At 49.5% G+C, this 27,177-nt stretch overlaps 1 protein-coding gene across 1 annotated transcript in view; it reads right to left on the reverse strand.

Annotated features, from left to right (window-relative positions):
- The window catches only part of Dscam (DS cell adhesion molecule), a 546,865-nt gene that overhangs the window by 81,492 nt on the left and 438,196 nt on the right, over positions 1-27,177 (reverse strand). Inside the window, exons 16-19 of the mRNA XM_077795550.1 lie at positions 25,191-25,261; positions 12,273-12,513; positions 10,696-10,842; positions 5,013-5,168 (exon numbers count right to left, since the gene is read on the reverse strand). Coding sequence (XP_077651676.1) covers positions 5,013-5,168; positions 10,696-10,842; positions 12,273-12,513; positions 25,191-25,261 — 615 coding nt within the window. The remainder of the gene's footprint in view (positions 1-5,012; positions 5,169-10,695; positions 10,843-12,272; positions 12,514-25,190; positions 25,262-27,177) is intronic.

The raw sequence follows: 27,177 nt of genomic DNA on the forward strand, positions 1-27,177 counted from the left end.
TGGGCTCCTTCCTGGCTGGGTGGTGTTCTCTAATGCTGGTCCTTGAAAGTGTCCTCCTCCAGGCCCTGGGTGGACGGTGATCTAGGGCCATGGGATCCCTCTCTGGAACTTTCTCCTGCCCTCTACATTTTCCCTGAAAACTTACTCATTTCTCATGTTCTTCTAAATGTCAGTTCCTCCAGGGAGCGCTCCCTGACCAGCAGGCTAGACGTCAGGGTCCCATGTCCCCTCTAGACTCTTCCCTACTGCACTGTCACAGCCCACTCAGGAGTGATGAGCCAGTGCTGCCTCAGCCTGCTCTGTCTCTAGGACCTGGACCAGTATCCAGAACATACTAGATCCTCAATGCAGATTCTCTGAAGAGTGGGAAGATGATTTCATTAGCTACAGTGTGACAGGCAGAATTCTAAGGTGGTCACCATCCTGCTCAGCACATATTTGCACAGCCCCTGCCCCAGAGCAAGGGTGGTAATTCTTACTACAATGGCTGGATCACTCCCATGACCCAGTCACCTTATATGGCAAAGGTGATGGTGTTTGAAGATATATGATAAAAAGTCAGTCTCCTGGGTGGCCTGCCCCAACCCAACAAGCCCCTTAAATGAGAGGAGGATCAAGGGGGGCCAATGGGAAAAGGGAGAAACTGCAGCATTGAGCCAGTTACGCTTGTGCATGGGTGAATGCATTATGGTGAATTCCACTTGTGCATATCTATAAAACACCATGTTAAAAAACAATAAGTAAACAGAAGGAAGACCAGTGGAAGAAGGGAGAGGGAGACGGGAGAGAAAGTGGAAATACTGGGGATTGAAATGGAGCAAATTATATTCCATGAGTACATGAATATGTCACAATGAACCCCACTGTTATGTATAACTATACTGCACTAGTGAAAGTATTTAAAACGGAAGAGGAGCCCGAGGCCAGAAAGACTTGAAGGCATGGAGACCATTCCACCACTGGCTTTGAAGAAGGAAAAGCTCCCATATAAGTGTGTTGGGGTAGGGAGTTGTGATGGGCTGGGGAGCTTGTGGCAGGTGGAGAATCCCCTGCGGGATATACAGGTCTGTCATATTGCTGCAGTACTTTCGAGTGCACAGGACACTGTCCCACAGGCCACAGGGTTAGTGACTCTGGAGTCCTAAGCAGTGTTGATGGGCAGGCCTTCCCACGGGGCCAATGCCTTCATTGTCAGCTGAGGGCAGCACTGATGCAGGTGTGTAAGCGCGCACGCGCGCACACACACACACACACACACACACACACGCACACACACACACCCTACCTGGAAGGTCTACTGAGACCCATTCACACAGGCACTTACAGCTCGAGGTGTGGGTGGCCAGAGCACCCAGGGCATCCCGTGTCTATGTCTCTCTCCTCTAAGCTCCATGTTCAGATGTCCCACCAACGAGACTGTAAATCGAAGGTAGGGGGAGCAAAGATCACGAATCCTACCTACGGCCGGCCTTCTCCCCCACAGCACCTCACGCAGCCATGTGCGTTAGCAATATGCTCAGCAAATATTGGAGCTTGAGCACAACCGTCTCTATTTGTACATATATGATGTTTACTTCTGCATAAAGAGATCAAGGCTGAAACTAGCTGATGCCTGCAGAATGCAAGCGGCAATTGAAAATTAATGGACGATATTTTATTTGCATTCTCTTTTCCCATGGCTGTGCTTAGATCATTGTTCTTGGCAAATAAAATGATATTAGGATCTCACAGATGTTTTAGAATTCAGAATTAATTGTTTTGTGCTCAAAAGTAGAAAGACACATACGCAAATAATCTTCTGCATTCCTACTGCAACAATAGAGGTAAAAGTTCTCATTGGCTGGTGCCCAGGAAGTGAATCTGAAATGTGATCAGAACTTGCAGACTACAAGACTATGTCCATGGCCCTGAAATTTAAAGGGTCCTAAAATTTAAGGATCTGAGATGTCATCCTTTGGCCTGACAATATGACCACCTACCTGAGAATGTGTCTATAAGTCCAAGAAAATCCTTAGATAAAGATTGAGAAAACTATTAAAAGTGCAGAAGATGTGTTCTCTAAACCAGTAATTCAGTTGCAAGTCATCTTTTGCAAAAGTAAACATTTTGTCTTTACTGGTGATAAAAGTTCTCTCTTTAGGATGCCCAGTGACCTCTTTACACTAACCACACACCCGCACCTTTAGGCCTCTTGAGGCTATAGGGTTAGGGCCAAAGGTTACGAACCATGTAAGGCATACAGGGCTCACTGGAAGTTTGTAGTTAACATAGTAATTTCTCTTTATTTGTGAAACATCAACATATGCCTAAATAATGCCTAATGAGGAAGAAGTTAATGAACACTGGCAATTATTTTACTGGCATTCTATCCATATTTTAATTGAAGTTGGCAGTGTAAGCCAAACTTCAAATAGATGAGACCTCCTAAGTAGAAGTGCAAGCAGGACATGTAGCATTAATTGGATTAAGTATTCCGTCTATGATGATTAGCCTTGGTCCTTTCCTTCAATCAATCAGACAAAAAATTACACTCACTTCTATAAACTGCTCAAACATCATTTAAATCAGATATTGAGACCACAAAGGTGGCTGGCACAGTTCTTCACCTTTGGTAAATTAGTGAATTTTTCCTGGAGATGAACTCATCATGATATTAGATTTCCCCCTCCTTCCACCCAATCTCTGCTCCACTTCTTTTTGAAAGTGCTGATTTATTCTGATTAATATTGACACTCGGCTCTGCAGGCCACCAGCACAAGCGGAATTCTGGACCCCTCTCTGGGTATCTGGCACCCTCAAGGCAGGATCTCCCGGTCGCTGGACATTGTCATTGCTGGTTACAGACGCAGGGATGAGTTGTTCAGCCAACGAGACCTTGGGTCTTGGGGGTCAAGGTTTGAGATTAAATCCTATGATTTTAAAACTAGAGGATTTGTTAAGAATTGATCCAAAATTGTGAGCCTGTTGGAGCCACGGAGAGCCTTCGCCTCTTATTGGAACTCTGTGCCTTCTCCTGAAAGATGCCAATGTTGAAATTTGTGTTGTAGATCCATTTGCTCTTTAAATAATCCTCCCAGTGACATCTGTGTTATTCCTCAGCAATGCAAAGAAACCTTCCACCCTGCTCTGAAGGAGTGGAGAGCAAGAAACCAGGATCTGGAGCAGGGGCAGCCCGCTGGGGTCAAGCCAGGTGGGTGGCTCCTGGTGCTTGTTTTCTACACTGGGTGCACGCGGTCCAGTTGCGGCGGCTTTGTTCATGAGGACTATCTTGCCCAGAGAGGGTGAGGTGAGGTGCTCCAAGCCCCGTGGGCAGCAGGGACAGTGCTGGCCTTCACATAGCTCTTTGGTTATCATATTTTAAATCCATCTGTGGCTCTTTTCGCTCAGGCTTAGCCTGGTGGACATCGCTCAGGATAAGTGGCCTGCTGACGGCACTGCACTGTGACTAATTTAACGTCTTTGAGCAGAACTGGCTGAGACCTGCACCTTCCTTGGAACTACTGTGTGTTGTAGAAAAACTAAGGCTGGTGAGGACTGATTTGTGAACAGATGCTCTGACTTGGGAAGGGACCGAGTGGCAGTGGGAATCCTGTGTGTGAGTGGATAGAGGGGGCTGACCAGGGAGCAGGGCCCCGTTTGCTGACATCAGTGCATGAGATTGGTGCGCAGCGCCGGGGGAAGTGGGCCCTCTGAGTGCGGGGAAATCAGGCCAGTGGGTAGACAGGCTGCGGAGAAGTCCCAGGCCTTGCCTCCGCACCTGGGTCCCCAGCTTTACTTCCCGGACTCGTGTGGGAGGGGACAGGATTGAGATTCTAGCCATCAAGCCTACAAATACACAGGAGGTAACATGCCACGGTAACTGCTCTCTCGCCCCCACCCTCCACTTCCTGGGTGACCACATCCTGAACAACAGGGAGGTGGGGAGCCAAGTCAGGAGGCCCGGGGGTGTGTGGGGACCTGCACTGGCACCATCTCTGGTGTGACTCTGTGCTGAAACGTTTCTGGACGACTCTGAAGGGCGTTCACTTGACGTCAGTTGTGCCTCCTTGACTGAGCTGGAGGCAGCTGCTCTGCTGTTATGGGAACAGAACTGTCCCTTAAATAGCTCAGAGAAGGCACCTGAGGGTCTCCCTGAGAATAAGAGGAAGCCCTTTGCTGTATGGTCTGTGCAGGTTTGGGTAATGGTCACATGACTCAATCCAAATTGTGTGGAAGAGCAAGAATTAATAGCCTCCAACAGAATGAAGAGTGATTTAGAATTCTACCCAATCATCATGAACCCTTGTAAGAATTTAAAAAAAAAAACCAAACCAAAAACATATGTGAAGCTCTTAAAGCAAGGCCTTCTAAAGCGATTTAACTAACCCAGAATACCATGACCTATGCCAGCATGTAATTTTCAAGAGGAAGGTGTGATAATCAGAGCTTACGCTGTGGTGAGAAGCCCTACAGGTAATCTAAGAGGACACAAAACAGGTGCAGAGGTTCTGAGATTAAAGGTATTTTTGTTTAAAATAATACTTGGCCCCCCAAAAAGTGAAACAGAAAAGAGGAGGAGGAGGAGGGACAGGAGGAGGGGAAGAGTAAGAAGGGGGGGAGAGAAAGGAAAGAGAAAGGGGGAGGAGGGGGAGGGAGGGGAAGGGGGAGGGAGGGGGGAGGAAGGGGAAGGGGGAGGGGGGAGGAAGGGGGAGGGGGAGGGGGAGAGGAAGGGGGAGGGGGAAGGAGGGGGAGGGGGAGGGGGAATGAGGGGAGAAAGGTTACAAGTTATGGGGAAGGGGCTCCAAGGGAGGCTAGAGGGCAGGCAGCCCAGGAGGCCGGGGCCTGAGTGGCTCTGCAGAGTGTCCTGAGGGCAGCCAGGATTTCCTCGAGTGAGGCCAAGAGCAGCTAGTGGGGAAGGCTGAGAGTGACTAGGTGGCTTTGGGCCTGGAGTGCCGCCACTTGGCAGGAGCCCAGTGTGTCCCTGGGCACGCAGCCAGGAGCTGAGCTCTCCACCCGCTGCCGTCCAGTCTCACCGTCCTCTTTGGTCCTGGTGAAGATCTGCTCGCTCCTGACCCCGTCCCCCGCGCGGGTGAAGGCCAGCACCTGGATGCTGTAGTTGGTGTACTTCTCCAGCCCGTCCAGCTCCAGGGACGGCTGCGTGGTGGTGACGTTCTTAATCTCGCCCAGCTCTGGAGGAAAAGAACAAAAGACAGTCCCACCTTGGAGCCATCGGTGCTCCCACACTGTCCCCACTGTCTGAAAGCACTCGAGGGGCAGTACGCAGGCCCCATGTGACAACGACACCATGCATGGCCATTTGCAAAACCTCTCACAGCTGACTGCCCAGAAGAGCAGGTAGAACACTGACCCGGAGCTCAGAGTGAGCCATCCCAGTGCAGTGTCAGCCCCAGCCCAGGTGCCACTCTGCAGCCCCAGGCAGCTGCTGGCCACAAGTGGCCCTTGAATCCAGCACCAGCAAGCTCGGGTTCACGCTGTGATTCCCTCCTGCTCATTAGAAAGCTCCCGCAAGTTAAGGTGTTTGTTTTTATTTTTTAAAATTCTAATATCCACAGATTTTCAAGTGCCTAACTTTGTCTCAAATGTCTGAGCTAACACCTGTCCCAGTGACAGATCCCACGTGGGTGACGCAGCAACTGTAGTCACTGGGTGGTACAATAGATCTCCAGAACTGTTCATCTTGCATAAGTGAAACTTTGTATCTTTTAGGGGAAAAATATAGGAAACGTGTGTGAGGTGGTGGGTCCGCTCCTGAGCCTGATCCTGCTGATCCGCTCACAGTGCATGCGTCTGCCAGGACTTCCATGTGCTCACCTTGAATGTGCAGTTTTAATTTATCAAGGATACCTTAAAAAAGCTGAAAAAATCAAATCAAATACTTAAATAGGGAAAAAACTGTGTCAGAGCGAGTGGCTCAGCAAGCTCCTCTATTCACCTGGAGTGAACTCCCGGGGTGTCGCTGGGGCGTGTCAGGACTCCTGCAGAACCCGCCCGCCTGCTCTCTGGAGTGGGACCAGCTAAGGATGTTCGAGGATGGAACATTATGTGGTCCTGTCCTCAGCATGTCACCTGTGGCAGTGTGGGAACACTGGAAATGATGTGTCGAGAGCCTGCGTGGTGAGCAGCCCTGGGTCTGCAGGTGAGCCACCTGCAGAGCTGACAGTGGGGTGAGAGGAGCCCTGGGGTGGAGTGGCTGCTGGTGGTGGCTGGGTGGCGCGTGCTCGGCCGTTTACCACAGGTGACCGGGTGTGAGAGGGTCCAGGGATCCTCCTGTCTGGTGGCCACCTTTGGGCACATTTCAAAAGCAGTAAGAGCTCTCTTGCTCCCCTGCCTTAGCAGAGGTGGCCCACGTGCCAGATGCACTTCCTTAGGCGTCGGCACTGCCCTGAGACGGACCTCATGAATCAGTCCAGCAGCCCCACAGCTTCCATTGCCTGACTGTGACAGATAGGAAGCTGAGAGAGGGCCAGCCTGCCTGAGGCCAGCATCCTGGCAGGGTGCAGAGAGCCTGGCTGGGGAGTCAGCGGTCACACACTCGCGTCCACGGCCCACAATCTCGGCCTCTGAGCTGTGGTCTCTGGGTGAAGTGAAATGAGGACCAGCAGGCTGGAGAGGAGGGGAAGTGTCAAGAAGGCCAGGCCCTGGACACACCCTCCTGTTCTCCTACTGGCTGTCCTTCCATCAGCGCACTGTGCGGAGGTTCGGACATAAATGGACTCCCGTTTCTCAATTATGCTGGCTGGGAAATGTCCTTTTAAAATGTTTATGCTTTGGACCAAGGATCAAGGTGGAACTGGATGCACCATCAAGGAGGAATTTTAACTAAAGCATCTGGTGGCCAAGGCTTGTCACGCACATGGGGTGGCAGGTAGGTCACAGAAGCTCAGACCCAGTATGAGCCGCCCTGGGGCAGATGTGGGCGAGCTCTGTGGGCAGGGCGTCTTGTTGAGGACAGCCCTGAAGAGGCCACGTGTCTTCTGGGGAGACCAGCAGGGGGCCAGCTTTCACAGGTCACAATTTGGAAGTCTCAGCAGATGGCTTACAAATGAGAAAAAAGTGTGCTCACGCAGGTGGCCGTCATGCATGCAAATGCCAATAATTATGGCCCAGATGCTTTGGAAGCGCTCCCCTCCGAGGGAGGGTCTTTCCGCATTCAATCATTCTTTTCCTTTTCCTGAACATAACTGATACAGATCCACTGGATTAGGATAAAACCCCAATCTAATATGAAACTTTAAACGTACAACTCCTCAAAGTCTTTTCAGATTTACAAACATCTGCGTGTAGCTAAGATCACACCCACACGCTCACCATCACGGAAAGTACAACTGATCCAAGTGGCCTACACAGGGTGGTGGGCCAGGCGCTGGTTCTGAGACCTTGGCGATGTCCTTGGACAGCTTAGAGCCCCTGCTTTTGCATCTTCAAGGAGTGCAGGGGCCTAACTCATGGAGGATCCCTGTGACAATGGGGCTAGCTGCGCCAGCATGGGGAAGGAGCAGGTGAGAGGCAGGAAGGGCCTGTGGCCCCCGCTCCCTGGTTTGCCCAAAGAAAGCCCCAACTGCACAGGGCATTCAATCTGCCAGCGAATCAAACTGGCCAGGGTCAGTCCTTGGATGGTTACTAACCATGTTTACCAACATGACTCGGGGTCATGTTGCTCTGATAAACTGATTTACCCTGAGCCCTGAGTACAACTGCACTCAAGCCCTGATTCAGACTGCCTGAGCACGGAACTGAATCTCACACATGCGCCCCTGGTCCCGGGGGGAGGACACTCTGCTGACTGCACGTGTCGGGAGGAGATGGACAGAGCATGCACGGCGTCCAGCACCCGCCGCCCTTTTTAGAGCTTGCTCTTTTCCTTCTGCTTAAGCACAGTTCTCCATCCTCTGCCTTCCACAGCCCAGTAGGCTGGCTTAAGAACACATATACATTCACATACACACAAAAACACACACACACACGCACACACATGCACACACGTGTACACACAATCTAAAGAGCCGTGCTGAGTTAAGGGAATGAATAAAATAAACTGAAATAAACATGCACAACAAGTCTGGAAATCATATTCCATTATGAAATGTCTTTTTGAAAATAAAATACTTTTAAATATTTATTTATACCTGCTTCACTCTCAGTTTTGAGGCAGAAAACAAAACTGGGGAGGGAATGATATTTGAGCTGTCCCACGTGCCCGTATGCCCAGCTGGCCCTGACCTGCAATTAGGGCCCTCCATTGCTGTCTTCAAGACAGAAGAGATGAGAAGGGGCTGAGATTCAGGTGGACGTGGGGACTTTCCAAAGGGAAAATTTCCCACGCAATCTCCCGTGAACTGTTTCCATTAGGTCTTAAAATGTTTTAAATATTCTGACTGCAATTTTTAAAAACTCAGAACTTTCACCAAAATATTGTATATTTTACTTGACTTATCCAGTATGTTAACATGTTTTATCTGATCACATTAAGAATATGGTTGTGGCTCAGTGGTAGAGCGCTGACCTAGCACATGTGCCCCACAGCACGGGGTTCAATCCTCAGTGCCACATTCAAAAAATAAACAAGTGAAATAAAGACATAGTGCCCATCTACAACTAAAAAAATCTTTTAAAAATATTCTTTAAAAAGAATAAAACAATTGTACATATTTTAGAAAGTATTTGGATCAATAGTTGAGCACAGTGGTAGTAACCATCTCTGTCTCCAGTTCTGTGTGTGTTGTGTCTGTGTGCATGTGTTGTGGTGTGTGTGGAGTGCAGCCTGTGTTATATGTGGTGTGTATCTGTGTCATCTGTGTGCGGTATCTATGTGGTACAAGTATGTGGTATGTGTGAAGTGTGTGAGGTGTGTACAGTATGTGGTGTGTTGTGTGTTTTGTGTGGTATTTGTGGGAGTATGATTGTGACATGTGTGGTGTTGTATGGTGTGCATGGGTGTGTGCATGGGTGTGTGCTGTGTGAGACCTTTTCTCCAGGAGTGGCAGGGACGGTCCTTTGCACAGTCACTGCCCGTGTAAGGATGGCCAACCTGTGTGCACAGCCTCAGGACAGTGTACCAAGGCACCCAGTAATGGCAGGAAGTGGCCTACTCCAGGGATATCACTCGTCATGGTAGCAGGTAGGGAGTGGCCACTCCCAAGCAGGTCGTCTCTGAGGGTCTCTTTCTTATCTTGGAGATTAAGCCTAGAATTTCTGTGTTGGGCGTGAATGGCATTACCCAGCTCTGTGGGTAGAATATCTGTAAGAACTGTGTGTATCTGCAAGCATTCTTTACTAAGAATCAAACACTTTTGGATAGTAAAGTTTTTAAAGCTTTCACAGTATGCAGCCCCGTCCTCCAGTTCCATTAACAGGAACACTAGTAAATACAGTGAGGCATGAAAATGTGGAGACAGGGAGGAAGGTCACCCCTGGGTGCTGGAAATATTTCCAGCAGGAATAATAAAAGAAGTGATTGCAGGGTAACTCTGCCTTTGGGTGAACATGGTAGGGTCAGAACTCAGGAGTGGAAATCAGACGTATCTGTGGAGCCTCCTGCAGTCCGTGAGGCCCGTGCCTGTGGGGACAGGGATTTGATTGGTAAAAGGGACCAGGACCAGCTCTTGAGCAGGGGTGTGGCAGGCTCTTGGATGCTGACTATACTTGCTCCAACTCAGAGGAGAGCACCCGCCAGAGGACCACACCCAGAGGGGAGGCACATAGAGGGGAACAGGGGTGCGTCCTGGGGCTGTGGTGGGTGCAGGACCTGGAAATGGACAGGGAGGATGCTGGACCAGCAGCCCAAGACCTGAGGCCGATGGTGAGCAGACCTGGGAGCCTCTCCCATCCAGGGCTGTAGCCTGGCTGTGCTCATAGCTCATCAGCGGCCCGGCCTGACTTGCCGTGTCTGTGACCCATCCATGACGACAGGCTGGGGCTTCCCTTGAACACGCCTGATCTTGCTGCCACCTCAGAGGGTCTTTTCCTCTGTCTCTAACTCTTGTCTCCAAGAAGCAAGAGAATTTTGCCCAACTTGAAAGAACACACACACACACACACACACACACACACACACACACGAAGGAACAAGGCAGAGAAAGAAAGAAAGAGAAGGGGAAGGTGGAAAGAAAGGACAGAAATGGGGGGTTCTGGACCCTCTGGGTGTGCACAGGGGATGGAACCCAGGGCCTCACACCTGCTAGGCCAGGGCTCTACCGCTGAGCCGCGCCTCCAGGCCCCAGGGCTCCAGATGTAGTGACGCCTCATGGGGAATACTCACGTTCCTCCCGAGTGTTCTAGCATTCTTCCTGTGCCCTCTTCTAGTTCAGTGACAGGAGTTTAAATAATTTCTGCGCTAAATTTATTTGGGGAATAGGAAGTGACCAACTTTTCAGAATATGTATCACATAGAATGTTCTAGATAGAGATTAAGCTTTGGATGCTGCCTGCAGAGTCTTGACATAGATACTCATAATTAGGAAAGCCGGCCCCTGCCTAATTTTCCCAAGGGCCTATATGGCACATTGCTTTCTGAAGGACTGTGATGTTTCAGACAGCTTGTATGTGCCTGTCACAGTGTGGGATGAGAGACAGCAGACGTGTCCACGGAGAAAAGGTTTCAGCCACATCCTGAATCCCACATGAGAAGGGGGGGGGTGTTTAAAAATACCCCTGCATGCTCTCTGCAGCACCTGCAGTCTAATTACGTCCCCTTACCTCCATCCATGAGGTTGGCCCAGTAGATGACTCGGAACCCCTGGAGAATGCCATTCAAGGCGTCCTTGGAAAGCGTGGACCAGGAGATTGAGATGCTTTCTGGTGATGTTGCTATGGCTTGGACATTTTCAGGAGGGTAACTGGGCACTGAAATTAAATAATTAGAATTTATAATAACAGCAGATGGTTTATGAGCAAAACAACACTGAATAAGCAACATCGGTGGACATTCTAACATTTAAGGATAATACAAATTTTGCACTCAAGCCCCTAAAATAAAAGAAAAATATACAACTTCTCTATACAAATATTATCATCACTCAGTAAAATATCTCGAGTTTATGTATTCATCACACTGGATTCTAACTTAATTACTCCACTTTTCAGGAGGTCATCCCAGACTCTAATTGAGCACACTTTTAATCTTAATGCTTAAGCAAAGACCACTGCTTGTCTGATTTACTTCCTCATTACTCTTGCATGGTACTCACTGAAGTTAAGTTTACATTTTATGCTGCATTCTTTCCATATTCAGTAACTTCTGGCACATGAATTGGAAGCCAAGCTATTGAAAACCATGGAAAAGTGGATCCCTAAACATCTTCTTCACTGCCTCATTCCCAAGACCACTTTTCAATACTGTAATGTTTTGTCAGAGGAAAGAGAGACAATGAAATAGGAGACCAGTTACTAGAACATTCACAGTGTTTCAGAGACTGAGTTTAGGCAAACCTTAAATGCAAAGGACCCACAATATCCACTGACTCTCACATCTTAATTTAAAAACATGAGCATCAAGACAAAACCCCAAAGGCACATTGAACAGCCCTTGCAAAGATCACAGAGAAAGCTCGAGTCTTCCAGTTTCTGCTTAGATATCTAAGACCTCTCACCCCTAAAAGTTGTCAGAAATGACAGGTGCAAACCATAATTCGCCTCCTTCAATCTAGGAGCCAGTGGCTGATTACACAAGAGGTAATAGTGAGAACCTCCTGCCTCAAAAGACCCCATGACTTGCCACCATCTACCTCAGATGTTATCTCTTCATCAACAACACCACGGTGGCTTTGGACACCAGGTCCTTGCTCCAGTTTGAAATTGCTGAAAGTTTGAACTTTCAGGCTGTTTTGGTGCCCTAGTGACCAGGGTGAATTAATTCGCCGTGGTCACTAGGGGGCGCTCGATCACTGTGAGAGCTGCTGCCAACAGCCTGCAGGGAGCCTTGTTTCCTGGGGTCCCAGACTGCTGGAAAATAGAAAGCATTAATAATAGGAGAAAAAGAAACCCTCTTAATATCAATTTGGGAGAAATTCTTAGAAAAATCAGATTTCTACATCCTCGTCAGGCTCCTGCCGTGACAGTGAAGCCCAATCCTTGTGCCCGAGATGAACCAGGAAGATTCTGGGAAGGGAATGCACTTTGGCGTGGCAATGCAGACCCATCCAGGGTGCGACAGAATCTGCGCGGAGGGTGAGGTGCTTCGGGTGGCTTCCCCCCCAGAGGCCCCCATCACGGCCAAGCCAGCAGGGAGCCAGGTACCCAGGAGGGGAAGCGGTGGGCTGTGCCCCGGAACCTACCATCCTCCAGGGTGGTGGTGATGATTTCCTGAGAAGAGGGTCCCGTGCCGGCCCGGTTGCAGGCCTGCACCACCAGGCCGTACTGGGTGAACTTGTTCAGGTTGTCCAGGGTGTAGACCTCGCTGTCCCCCGTGGTGTCGATGCTGATGATGTTGAACTGGAAGTTGCCCCCCGTGCTGTACTCGCGGTAGCCTATTTGGTAGCCACGGATAATTCCATTCTGCAAATGCTTCTTGGGAGCCTAAACAGGAAAGGAGAGAATACACTAAAGACGTGTGGTAACACAGGAGTGAGATCAGCACCCACAGCACGTGGGCGAGCTCATCTACAGCCGGATATGAAGGGTCAGAGGTGCAGGAGGAGCAGAATCAGATACGGCGTTCCCCTTTTTCAAGATGGTCATCTTCCAAGATCCCCCATGGGGGTCTGAAACTGCAGACAGGGCCAATCCTGTATAACCCACGGCTTTTCTGAACATGGGCCCCTGTGATAAAGTTTTAATTCATGAATGTTGTTCAGTCGGAGACTCACAGTAACGAATAAGAAAATAGAGTAACTATCCCAATATTCTATTTTTTTTTAAAAAAAAGTCATTTAAAACTGATGGTTGGTTTGTTTCTGAAATTTCCCAGTTATTGTTGTCAGATCAAGATTAACCGTGGGAACCCGAAACCATGGATAAAGGTGGCCTCCCACACGGAGCTTGATCTGAGAAGGCCCTTCCTTCACCTGCACGTGCGTCTCCAACCCTCACCACCACCACGGTGAGACTCTGCCGGAACCTGGGTGGCCTCAGGAGGTCACTGGGTGTGAGTGGCGGCCAGTGAACCTGACTCCTCAGTCTCTGCTCTCAGCCAGGCTGCCAGTGACTCATCTCACTGGAGAGAATGTTCCAGAAGACAGACCGGGTCTGTGGTGTCTGCGTGTGCACCAATGCTGAGGCCAGGGAGCTAGAGAGGACAGTCTAGGCCATAAGGGACTGCATTAGAAAGACCGGGCCGATTCAAGAGGGAGCAACAGGCTAATACCTCCAGAGCCCTTCTCCCTCCTCCTCCTCAGGTTGCCCAGGTCACCTGCCTCCAGGGGACGGTTCCTCCTACAAGGGGTGCTTTAGGGATGCCCCTGGGCTACAGCCTTCCTGCAGGGACCCCTGGTGGCTTCGTCCCACCCTTGATCACTCCACCTTTTGGCCCAACTTTTGGTCACTAGTCACTGGGTGCGATGGGGGAGGTGGGGGCATGAGAGCAAAGGAAATCTAAAATCTATAAAAGGGCAGGACACCCCCCACTTCCTGGACACCCAGCTCCGGGGCCTGTCTCTTTGGAGAAGTCTATCTCTGTTCTATCCCTGGGTCTCTAGGCTTGACGGGCTTCTCAGGTGCTCAGTCTTCACATCAAGGAAATGGAACTCAGCCTGATCCTCATCCCCAGGTCAAAGATCCCAACTGAGCCCACCTTCCTGCTTCCACCAATGAGGCCCGCCGAGCTCCTGGCTGCACCAGGAACAGAACGAATTCAACAGGGAAACGGCTCTGGCCCGGAGGAGCCTGATTTTAAGGGAGCATCCCGGAGCGCAGATGTCCCTGGGATGAGTCCAGGGAACGTGACCCTCCATGAACCCCTCGTGGGGAGATAGCCTCCTTCCTGGAGGCCTGATTCATCTTGGCTGCAGGTGGCTCTGCGCTGCTGAGGAGAAGAGTCCTGGAGTGGAAGGTGGCGGGATTTCTGGTGGCATGTTGGACGGAAGCCAGATCCTTTGCAATTGCATAAACCAGGTGAGGCCCCAGGTCACAGAGGAGCCACAGCCTTCAAGGCGGTCAGCAGAAGCGGCTGCCTGTGTGTGTGTGCGTGCCCAGGTGAAGCGGTTGGTCAGCAGCTATGAGGGATCCCTGGTCTCCAGGACTCCCTGGGTGCCCCACTCTGTGAGGTTCGAGGCCCTGACATAGAGTGGCATCGTGTGCCTGTGACCTGTGCCCATCCTGTGTGTGCTTCAAGTCTGTACATTACTTATAAGGCCCAATCAGAAAAAAGCCTATACATGTTCAGTACAGAAGCTTTCCCCCCATGTTTCTGAGCACAGTTGGTTGGATCCCTCAGTTACAGAGGAGCCGCTGCATATATTCTTACATACACATAAGTAAAAACCATGTCTGCAGATGTCTCGGGGCTATACAAAGCTTTCCGTGCCCTGTAAGTGCTGATGACCCAGAAGGAGAGACCAGGTACACACTCAAGAGACCGCTGAGGCCTAAGAGGCACTGAAGGCGTAGGCTGCAGCATCCAGAATGTGACAAATGAGCACAGTCTGAAGCCACTCAAGGAGGCAGAACCCGGTTGGGCTTGGAAGGACACCAGGGCTCAGGGAGGTACAGGTGAGGGTATGGTGGGAGGAGCCTGCCAAAAGGAGCCCAGAGAGGGTGCCCACATGCACAGGAGCTAGAAGGGACAGAATCAGGGTGGAGGCCCAGGGTGCGGCAAGTCCTTGAAAACCAGCAAATGTGAAGGAGGGGAGTCGTGACAGCAGGAAGCCGGAGAGGTTGAGATGGCAACCAGTGGCAGTGAGGAGACTCAGCAGACACACAGGGAGGGGCATGCTCACCTCCCAGGGAGACCAGATGCCCAGGCTGACTCTGGGGTTAGTCTGTGTGTCCAAGAACAGTAACGCCAACTCCTTTAGCTATTTTTAAAACTTTAACCAAATACATAGAAATCGTACACATTTATGGGGACATTTTCTTAAAGCAAGTGTCTTCATTTATGGGTTTCTTGGACTCGGTTGCTTTTCTCAACAGCCAGACTGATTTGTGGATTTACAGAGTGTAAGACATCCGTGAAGCCGTCACAGCCAGCATCTCAGCTGTCAGTCAAGCGGCGGAGTTAAGAGCCAGCACTTCGGTTACCATAGATAAGGTCAATGCGCCTTTGATTCAAAGACACTTTGCCTTTTTCATTGGGGAGCTATGGCTTTTTGCTTTGTTGTCAAATAGGTCTGAAGATTTTAGATCTTGAGAATTTGAGTATATGGAAATTTTTCTGTGGCAACTATTGAATTGCCTTCACATTCCCTAATTAATTAATATAAGGAATTTCCTCACTCAAGTCAAATTTACCAACAAAGAGATTTCTCTTACTTCATGTGCTTTTAGAAATGTTTTCATGTTTGCATTATAGCTACACATAATACGGGTTTCCTTTTGACACTTTCATACGTGCACACAGACTGATTGGCTCCATTTCGGCCCCCATGCATCCTCCTTCCCTCCTTCCCCTTCCCCCAGGCCCCTCCTCTGCTGTATGGGTCTCCATTCTACCCACTCATTGGTTTTTAATTGTGTTTTATGGACTTACATAAAGGGGAAACTCACCGTGGCATTGTCCTAGATGTCTATAGCTTCATTTGTTCAAGTTCAGCCCACGATTCCGCCCTTTTCCACCCCTCCTCCCTCCCCCTCAATCTCCTTCCTCAGCTTCCCTTCCCTTATTTCTTTTCTATTTTCATAGAATCCCCTCCCCTTTCCTATTTCCTTCATTTCCTTATTTCTCTCTAGCTTCTGCAGGAGAGAAAACATTTGACCTTTAACTTTTGAGTCGGCCATTTCCCTTGGCATGATGTCCTTCAGGACCCCAAAATGCCATCATTTCCTTCTTCCTTGTGGCTGAGTCCACTCCACTGGGTGCACGGATCACACTTTCCTGATCCAGTCATCTGTTGGTGGCCCCGGGCTGGTCCTGTACCTTGGCTGTTGTGTAGGGCCCTGCTCTGAACACTGAGTTGCCCGTTTCACTATAGTACGCAATGAAGGACTCACAAACTCAACACCCAAACACAACTACCCCAGCAGAAAAAGGGAAACAGAACTCAGCAGATATTTAAAAGACCCCAAAATCTCCACCAGAAAACCTCTAGAACTCATGAATGATTCCACCAAAGTAGCAGGATATAAAATTAACACCCATAAATCAATTGTGTTCTCAACTGATAAATCAACTGAAAAAGAATATAGGAAAAATATCCCATTCATAATAGCCTCAAATATATATATATATATATATATATTCGGGAATCAATCTAACAAAAGAAGTGAAAGACCACTACAATGAAAACTACAGAACACTAAAGAAAGAGATGGAAGAAGTCCTTATAAGATGGAAAGATCTCCCATGTTCTTAGACAGGCAGAATTAATATTGTCAGAATGCACATATTACCAAAAGTGCTATATAGATTTAATGCAATTCCTATTAAAATCCCCATGACATTCTTTATAGAAATAGAAAAGGTAATCATGAAGTTCATTTGGAAAAATAAGAGGCCCAGAATAGCCAAAGCAATCCTTAGTGAGAAAAGTAACACAGAAGGCATCACAATACCAGACCTTAAATTATACTACACAGCTATAGTAACAAAAATGGCATAATCCTGGCACCAAACAGACACATAGACCAATGGTACAGAATAGAAGACACAGAGACAAATCCCCGTAAATACAGTGATCTCATACTGGACAAAGGCACTACAAACATACATTGTAGAAAAGATTGCCTCTTTAACAAATGGGGCTGGGAAAACTGGAAATCCATATGTCGTAGATTGAAATTGAACCCCTATAACTCATCCTGCACAAAACGCGACTCAAAAGTGGATCAAGGACCTTGGCATTACTCTAGAGACCCTGTGCATACTAGAAGAAAAAGTAGGCTCAACTCTCCATCACATAAGCTCAGGAACAGACTTCCTCAATAAGACTCCTAAAGCACAAGAAGTAAGATCCAGAATCAACAAATGGGATGGCATCAGACTAAAAAGTTCTTTGCTGCCAAGAAAACAAGAACATGAACAGAGAGCCCTCAGAATGGGAGAAAATATTTACCACCTGCATCTCAGATACAGCCCTAGTCTCCAGGACACACAAAGAACTCAAAAAACTGAACACCAGAAAACCAAATAACCCAATCAATAAATGGGCAAAGGAACTGAACAGACACTTCACAGAAGAAGAAATAGGAATGGTCAACAAATATATGAAAAAATGTTCAGCTTCTCTAGCAATTAGAGAAATGCAAATGAAAACTACACTGAGATTCCATCTCACTCCAGTCATAATGGCAATTATTAAGAATACAAGTAATAATAAATGTTGGTGAGGATGTGGGGAAAGGGGAACACTCATACATGGCTGGTGGGACTGCAAATTGGTGCAACCACTCTGGAAAGCAGTATGGAGATTCCTCAGAAAACCTGGGATGAAACTACCATTTGGCCCAGTTATCCCACTCCTTGATGTATACACAAAGGACTTAAAATCAGCATACTACAGTGATGCAGCCATATCAAGATTTATAACAGCTCAATTCACTCTAGCTAAGCTATGGAACCAACCTAGGTGCCCTTCAACAGATGAATGGATTAAGAATATGTGGTGTATATATACACAACGGAATATTACTCAGCCATAAAGAAGAATGAAATGATGGCATTTGCAAGTAAATGGATGGAACTGGAGACAATCATGCTAAGTGAAATCAGCCAATACCAAAAAATCAAAGGTTGAATGTTCTCTCATATGGATGCTAACACACAACAAGGGCGGATGGGGAGGGAAGAACAGAAGTTCATTGGATTAGACAAAGGGGGATGAAGGGAAGGGAAGGCGGATGGGAATAAGACAGTGGAATGAGTGGGACATAACATCCTGTGTTCGTATAGGAACACGTGACCAGTGTCACTCCACATCATATTCAACCACAAGAATGGGCTCCTAATTATAATAAGTCGTACTCCATGTGTGCATAATATGTCAACATGTACTCTAGTGTCATTTACACCCAAAAGGAACAAATAAAAAAAAAGAAAAGCATAACAAAAAGGATTCCGGAGAGAAAAAACAGTTCGCTTACTCTGCTGGCCGGCAGGCACGTGTTTACAATAGGATCAATCAAGACCAACCGTCTGTTCAGGCCAGTCCCACCTGGAAACCTTCGTGCATACTACAGGACTCTGCACCTACGTGTGTGGAGGGAGACCAGTGGCCCACCAACCCCAGGGCTCGTGTGTGGGAATCAGCAGGAGGGGCCTTCCCACCAGGAGGCTGAGGGGCGGCCGCGCTCACCGTGCGCCTTTAAGCTCCTCATGGAGGTGAGCAGGTTCCGTGCTTGATCCCACTCTTTGTTCATGTGGCTTGAACAAACACGGTGACCTGTGATGACCCTGATCTGTGCTTCTCTCCTCTAGCAGCCGTGGGCCTCCCGTCTCCCTGTCCAGCCCTCCGATCCCACGGCCACCTGTACGTCCCACGGGTGTCTTCTTCATGCCTCCAGGTGCCCCTGCTCCTGCTTCAGAACCCCCCCCTCCTACTTAGGACCCCCTTGGACCTCCACAGCAACAGCGTATGCGAGTGCCTGTGGCAGGTCCGCTGTCCTCTGCAGAGGAGGGGGTGACAGTCCATCTTGCTGTCCCCAAGGGGCAGAGTTGGCTCAGTGACCCTGTGGCAAGGCATCCGTGGTCATCCTGGGGCTGGGAAAGATGAGAGTGTAGACGAAGACAGGGTGACACTCCACAGAAGGGCCCAGGGATCCGAGTGCACCAGGAAGGTCCTGGAAAATCCCTGGTGAGGCAGGACTGGGCCACTTGAGTCCTCTGATCCAGAAACAAATGTTGGAGTTGGGGCCTGGCTCTGCTTTAGCAAGTCCTGGCAGGAGCCTGAGAGCCAGGCTGAGAGCCAGGCTGTTACCCAGGGGGCCGGTGGGATTTGCTGGGCCTCGCTGGTGAGGACTGGCAGAGGTACCAACAGCAGCAAAAAGAAGCAGAGACTCCACATGCCCCAGAGCGCAGGCCAGATCACCCCATTTCTTCATCTCCTTAATGGCAAACAAAAGGGACTCGTGGACCTGTGAGTCTCCTGGAGATGTGTCCCACGCAGTACCAAAGGGACACTGCCCATGCGGGGACCAGCCCAGCCTGGCTGTCAGAGCGGGCTGTCTTCAAGCGTGGATGGGGGAGCGACTGGAGCACTGTCTCCAAGGACATCTTCATGAACGTGAGCCCCTCGCCTCCAGCTGAGGGCTGTCTACAGGCAGTGAGAATGTAGGGGGACAGGCTGGACGTCACATGTGAGCAGAAGGCCAAGCTCCAGCTCCTTAGTGGCAGCTGAGTGATCCCCAAGAGCTTGGTCCCCCTGACCCAGGCACAACTTGAGGACCCAGCACAGAGTAGCTCCCTGCAGGTAAGGGGAGCCCCTAGGGATGCAGAGTGGCCAAAGAGGGCAGGGCTGAGGCCATGGATGGGGGACATCCCAGATCTAGGTCTAGTGAGCAAGTTCAAGAGAGGAGACTTCAAAGGCATGGTCACTGGTCACAGATGCTCAGAAGGGGCTTCTCTGGGTAGGAGCAGGAAATGTCTCATGTCAGAAGTTTTGTAGGAGAGGCACTGACGGAGGTGGATCATGATCCAGGTTCTTGAACAGGGGGCAGCCAGAGTGGAGCTGGGAGGAGAAAGGCCAGGGCCTGGGCCATTGATGGAACCGGTCACTCTCACTGAATCCTTGCTGGGATGGAAAGGTTCTAGCTAGAGCTGTCCACAGGAGGGGTCTCAGACCATGTGTTTGATGTCCTCCATATTTGCTGAGGGGATGATGTAGGTGGGGTGGTGTCCTCCTGCAGAGCAGCTCACCTCTCACCTGTACTAGGTAACGCAAGGCACTAAAGGAATTTCAGCCTTTGACATGCAGGAAGTGGTACTGGGGACAGAGCATTGAAAAAGTGTGAAGTAGTTTACTCCGCTCTACCCGGAACATTCTAGAAGCATGTCTAGGTGCAGAGTCACAGCCGGGCAGAGCCATAGGAACCACAGGATCTCCTCACGTCCTGGGGAGCTGTTCTAGCAGTGGTCACCTGTAAGCTCCCCGAATTCTCCTGTACTTCTACAGGAACAACTGTCTTTCCAACTTTAACCGTTCTGGCAGGGGAAGCCGGGATGACAATGTATTTCATGAAGGTGAAATTGTTTTATTTCCTATGTCTGTGATTACTCCAAGCACAAAGAACTTTTATTTCTCGTCTCGACATAACATTTTCAAAGGAATACACTAGTGGGAATATCTATCACAAGAATGGGAAGAATTTAAAATTAGCTTTCAAAGTTTTTGATACAAAGAGTTTTGCTTTTATAAAAATCATGAAAGGTTATCTTGAAGTAGAATTAGTTAGTTACACCTGAGCACAGTAAGTTAAATGTATTTGAATTAGCAAAACCAACCTGCTTTGCGTTTCTGCCCCGCCTCATGTTAACACAGGACCGTCTGGAAACTGGGCACACTGAGGCGTTGACTCACACTGTCCTGGTTGGTGTCTCTTCTACCAACCCTGACCCAGTCTGTCTGGCGAGTTCAATGGTAAAGTAAGGCCTTCTCTCCCTTGCCATAGGAGACCTGCCCATAACACGGCAGGTGCCGCAGATGTCACCTTGACTCTTAACTCGTGGTCAGAAACAGGTTTTCCTTCTTTCTTTCTTTCTAACATGTGGGTCCAGTTTATCACCTTCTTTGAGTTTGCTGAAAAGATGAGAAATGTCATTGGCAGGAAGAGTCCCCACGTCCACTCAGGATAATAAGGCCCATTCAGTAGTGTGTCCTTGCTGCTGGGCACACTTAACGGAGGCCACTCAGCCCACTTGTAATGCTCAATGCCATGTTCACCATACTGTGATCTTTCATTTGTTTTCTATTAAAGATGGAATAAATGAGAATCAATAAAACTCCATAGAGGACAGTCTTTTGAGTATCTTGCTAAAATTCTATCTCTTCATCTGTTGTTAGATAATTTAAAACAGAGCATGTTGGGTTCGGCAAACTGCACACTGTTATTGGAAATCACCGAGTTCTCCAGAGCCACAGGGCCCAGCATCCAGGGCAGAGATCAAAACTGGGTTGTTACAAAGAAACCAGCTCAGGTGCCTTATGATCCACCGTTGTCAGGCCAGTGTGAGGGTTGGTAGGGGAGGCAAGGTATCACCAAATGGCAGTGGTGTGATGGGAAGGACTTTCAAACTGGGACCAGAGAAAAAGGTCCGAGTCCCCACAATGACGAATAAAGTGACTTTTCTAAGGTCATTAGTGTTGGGTGTAGAGATGAAATAATGTCTAATTCCCCTGAATCTGGGTCCAGGGCTTATTATACAATATTCCTATCATACACATTTGCTTGTCAGAGATGCATTTAACTTATGCAGAACCCACTCTGTGCATAATGTCATGAATGCTGTCATAATTTTACATAGGCTTTTCATTTTTCATGTGAATATTACATAATCATGTATACAGAGAGTAGATTTTCATGGTTAAAATTATGCAAAAAGTACTTGATAGTTTAAATCATTTAAAAAAATTATTCTGAGCATAAAAAAAACTTTGTCCTAATATCCCAGCTGCAGAATCTCATCCACATGGGCATTGTGATGTTGAGATGTGAAATGCAGAGAGACACAAGACTGGCCATCCAGTCTTATTTTTTTTTTTTAAGAGAGAGAGAGAGAGAATCTTTTTTTGTAGATGGACACAACGCAATGCCTTTATTTTTAAGTGGAATTGAGAATCGAACCTGGGTCCCGCCCGTGCTAGGCAAGTGCTCTACCGCGGAGCCACAATCCCAGCCCCCAAGTGCTTTTTAATAGTCGTAACCTCGTGCTCCCACTCATTAGTCTTATGAGAATTTCTGATCATATATCCTATAAGTCAAAGACAAATACAACCCTTCCTTCCTTCCTTATTATAACCTAACAGGTTACAACCTGTTTATAACCCAACAATTATCAAACAGACGAAGGAAGTGGCTGCCTTGGACTTGGTCTTGCATTAGGACTGGTTCGTCTGGGTTCAAGGTGAAGCGCTCATAAGAAGCCATTTAAAAGATCACCGGCCTGATTGTAGACGGCCTTGGTCCCAATCCTCAGACCCAGTTCAATTCAGGACCTGTCGGGCCAATGAGCTGCAGAGTATAGACTCTCCCCTGGGCTCTGAATAGAGACACATCTTCCCGCATGCTGGGGCATCAGACCTGAGTGCCACTCAGCCCTCAGGTGGCTGGTCATGCTGGGGAAAGGTGGCCAGCATCTTATGACGTCAGGCCCAGGAGAGCCATCTGCTTAGGCTAGGAGTCTCTGCTCTTGGACCCGGGGCCCATGGGCAGGCCAATCCACTGGCTTGGGTTAGAGCGCTAATCCAGTAACTGGATGGAGAGAGCTGTCGAGCACATTCCAAATGGTACAAATAAGCGAGGAAGCGTTCCATGAGAGGGCAATGCATATTTCATATGCGTGAAAATCTAAGATGCAAATTTGGTCTCCTCAAGCTTTCCAAGGAGTCCAGAGTTTTCCAAAAGAAAAAAAACTCCCCCTCTTGATGTGAACCTTTTGACATCAAGGCCAACCACAGCAAGGGGCTCATTAATTCAGCACTCATGCTCCCCACTCCCACTCCTGAGGGTCCAGCAAGCAGACGAGCCATACCCTCTACACTCCTGGGGCTCACCGGGTCTGGTCCACTCTAAGAAGTTGAGCAGAAGCAGTCCTGCTCTAGGAGGAGGACCAAGGCGACCAGACAGCTGCGCCCCATTCAGCCAGGCAGGTGCCAGCAGGTCTGCCTGGGCGCAGGGCTGTGCATCACGGGCCCCTGCCCTGAGAAAAGCCGGGCTGTTCCAACAGCACAGTGCGATCGGCTCATGCCCCAGCCCACAGCACGCTCCTCCCTTTGGCACTGAGAAGAGAATCAGGGGCAACTTGGAGACTTTCACTGCTGCTTTCTGTGTCCACCTGCCTTTTACAGCCTTGGAAGTTTCCGGTTTTAGCTCTAAGAACTAGATGCTCTTCGATAGACATTTCTATCAGGATAGCCAAAAGCTTTCAAGGCCACAATGATATCTGGACTTTTCAGCAGCAAAATGCAAGAGGATGCACAGGGCCGGTGGTGGAGCATCACAGGCTCTAGTTCAAGTGACTCAGCACCTCACCTGCAGCTTGAGGCACCTGAGTACGGCTGCTGAGTGCCTTTCACTGCACACTGTGTGGTGCTCACAGTGGGTGGCTGTGCTCACAGACAGAGGCCCCCTCCTCACTCCTCACTCTGAGGCTGCCACCTGTGAATTACTTGAGGGTCTTTGCTTGGTATTGAGCCATGAAAATTTAGGTTTCTCCTTGGGAAATATCCACAGCTCCCCTGCATGCATGAGACTGCCCCAGGCACACATGACCTCTATCTCCACTCTGCCAGGAACCCCTCTCACAGCTCCGGAGTTGGGTGTAACCCAATGGGAACTGGACAGCCCACCTCCTACCTTATTTGGCAAAGAACATTCCGTGGAAAACCTCTGAAAGTCCCCAACATAAATAATGCAAGAGCGAGCTCCATTTTGATCTTTTGAGTGTGGAAGCTCCATCCCTAAGATGGGCTGTCCCATCTGGCCCCCACTTTCTAAAAATATTTCCTGTGTTCTGTGGGTTTTTTCGCCACTCAACCTTTCTTAGCTTTTATGCCACAGCCAGCCCATTCCACCAAGAGGAACCCCCTTCCCTCCACCTGCGCAGGACGTGGGCAGCACCTGGCCTCACTGACTGCAAGCACAGCTCTTTGTCTGGGGGTGAGAAAAGCTGGCCCTGGGGGCCCCGCTGCCTCAGTGTGTGTGAATGCCAGGGACGGGATCCACCCAAGAAGGCAAAGCCATTTCTGTCACCGATGCAGGTCGTCTTACGAAAGAGCCAAGACCAGAAGGAAAACATCCAGGTGTATTGCAATAGGTTTGCAGAGGTGAGTAGAGGTGCGATTGGGTATGAACAGAGGAACGGGGCGAGGAAAGAGGGAAGGGAAAAAATCACACACACACACACACACACACACACACACACACGAGAAATCCAGAACAGCGGTGGCAAGGGCAGCTTCATGGAAGTTTTGGCCTGATAACACTCTCTATATAAAGTGGAATTTGGCCTGAGAGAGGACGGCCAAGGGCACCTTCAGGGCCTGGCTTGTTCCCAAGGTGTTTCACCCCAGGCAAGTGCTGTGACGTGACTATCCATGGGCAGGGTTCCCCAGAGCTCAGGCACCAAGTCAATGCTGCTTCCTCACGGAGAAGGTCAGCTCTAAAAGCCTGGCCCACTGTGGTCCACTTGCTTTCTCTCCCAGCGACAGATAGCACCCACTGTGCCAACCAGCGCCATCAGCACCTGGCCACACTCAGGGTGCCGCTGCCTGGGGACCCAGCTGCTCCGCAGTTCATTTCAATTCCGGGGAAATGGAAGGGCCTTCTCATGGACATGGCCAGTGAGGGGCACGGCCAGGGCCCCTCCTCTCTGCCAGCTCAGTGGACTGACTATCTATCACACTGTGCTTTGCCACTTAGGAACAGCAATTACAAAAAGTTTCTGCTGGGATGAAATTAGAGTCCAGTCGGTCAGCACTTTCTGCCAGTTTCACTATTTGTGCGGAGAAATCCAAGGACCTTGATCAAACTCAAAGAATGAAACCCAGAAGCTCTGTTCTCTGCAGATAGGTGCAGAATTTGCAGGAAAATAAGGCCACTGTGGACCCACACAGAAAGCTGGGCCTCCTCATGGTGCCACGTCAGTGATGGGTCACTGCTGCCATGGCAGTCCCCTAAGGTCATGTCACTGGTGACATCACAGAGGTCTTGGTTTGGGTAAGTGCACTCTATCATGTTCGCACAGGGACAAAGTCAACTACAGACACCTTTGTCAGGCTTGATCCTGATCATTAAGCAACATGAACTGTGCTGAGTTTTAAGAAAAGGGCTATAATCTAATTTTGAAAATTAAAAGTGTCATAAAATGTTAGTGTCGTGGTATCACAACACCTGAGAGTGCAAGGCCACTCAGCAGAGAGTGCCAGGAACAGGCATGATTCCAGGTTTACCTTCCAGGTGACCCTGATGCTCTGAGATGATATGGGCTCCAGGTGGACTTCCTGAGGTGGACCGTCAGGAGCTGTAAGGACCAGAAACCAAGGAGGTTAGAAACAGGCGCCAGGGCAGAGGGGAGCCCCACCACACGCCAGGCCAGGGGACACGCCAGTCCAGGGGACACGCCAGGCCAGGGGACTCGCCCAGGCCAGGGGACACACCAGGCCAGGGGACACGCCCAGGCCAGGGGACACGCCAGGCCAGGGGACACGCCAGGCCAGGGGACTCGCCCAGGCCAGGGGACTCGCCCACGCCTGGCAGGGAGGAAGCAGGCTTTCGGCTCTGGTGGGCAAGTCGATTTTGCAGAGTCACTGTGCACGATGCTTGCTCATGTCTATTTGCTGTTTGGAAGAATGAATCTCGGGGACCTGTCATGGTGCTCCTCCCCAGCGTGCCTGGGACCCCAGGTCTGAGCAAGTCACGGGCTCTGATAGGCAGCCGGAAGAGAAGCTGTGTGTTAGACGCTGAGTCTCTGGTGCAGGGGGCCCTTTGCTTTCCCTGGGAAGCCCCCTTCGGCAATGAGCGCTTGGGCTTCCTCAACGAACTTGGGGAAGAAACACATGGCCATCCTGCCTTGGGTCTCTTTGCTTCAGCTCTCCACACTTTCCAATGAAGACTTCTAGGGAGCCAGGAGCCCTGACCCTAGATGGAAGGAGCAACGTTGACGAGGAAAACGGAGGTACAGCCCCCACCCACCTATATCCCTGGGCTGTGGCAAGCCGGGAGTCATGAGGGACTATGCCACCTTCATTCCAGTTATAGTACATGAGCGCGTCCTAAAACGCACCGTGCTGTAGGGTCAGTGTGGAGCAATGAGACCTGGGAGACGGTTCTGCTGACCAAGAGTCATGTCTGACCACAGCAGTCAGGCGCACACAGGCATCTCCTTCCCAGGGTAGAAGCAATGACCTCAGGAGAGGCCAAGGGGACCCTTTGGACTGACAAGTGTTTCTGGATTGCCAGTTTAGAGGTCACTGTGAATCCTAAACAGGCGTTTCTGTGAATGTGGAGAAACCGTGTGCAGAAGGCAGGGTTGCGTGGGAGACGGGTGGCCTGGGCAGAGAGAGCGGGTCATGAAGGACAGCGTAGAGACTTGGAGATAAGAGGGCAGGGTCCAGGGGAGATGGTTTCCTTGCCATAAAGGAAGTTCTGAGCAGCACCATGAGCCAGTCGCTCAGTATGTGACATTGGAATCTATCTTCCTCCTGGGTTAAAATTCCGTCTCCATCATTATTAGCTCTGTCACGTTTTGTAGGTCAGAAAACTTCTCTGTGACTCGGTTTCCTTTATTTGACATGCAGTCCAGATGTAATTTTTGAAATGTTTTCAATCTGAAATTGGTTGAATGAGGCTGTTTTGAGAACAGTGCACTTGGTAAATAGAATTATAATAATATGATTATCATTTTAATTAGGGAAAGGAAAGGGGAAGGGGAGCGACCAGATGGGAGGCATTAGCTAGAAGAACTGGTTGAAGGAAGCAGGTTTAAACCTGTCTCTTTTTCCAACAAAACACATTTCTCCCGGGGTATCCATGGAGGGATGGGTTCCAGGTCCCCTCAGATACCACAGTCCCAGGATGCTCCAGCCTTTATGAGAGAATATTTGCACGTGACCTGTGCCCGTCCTCCTGCATACACTGTCACCTCTGGATGCCTTAGAACACCTAGCCAGGCGGATGCTGTGTTGTTTAGGGAACAATGACGGGAAGAGAAACCTCTGTGTGCTCAGTTCAGGGGTAGTTCTCTGTAGTGTCTTCAGTCTGAAGACGGGGGGATCCACGGAAGCAAAGCCTGGCGGTTCTGAGGACGCACTGTGATTAATGGGCAAAGCAGGACATGAGAATGGAAGGAAAGAGCTTGGGTTTTGGGACCCCAGCAAAGGTTCGGAGAATTCCTGAGGCCAGAGGAAAAGGGTGTGCACTGGGTCTTGGAGCCGAGTC

This window comes from Urocitellus parryii, chromosome 2 (genome assembly GCF_045843805.1).
Source record: "Urocitellus parryii isolate mUroPar1 chromosome 2, mUroPar1.hap1, whole genome shotgun sequence".
Taxonomy (NCBI): domain Eukaryota; kingdom Metazoa; phylum Chordata; class Mammalia; order Rodentia; family Sciuridae; genus Urocitellus; species Urocitellus parryii.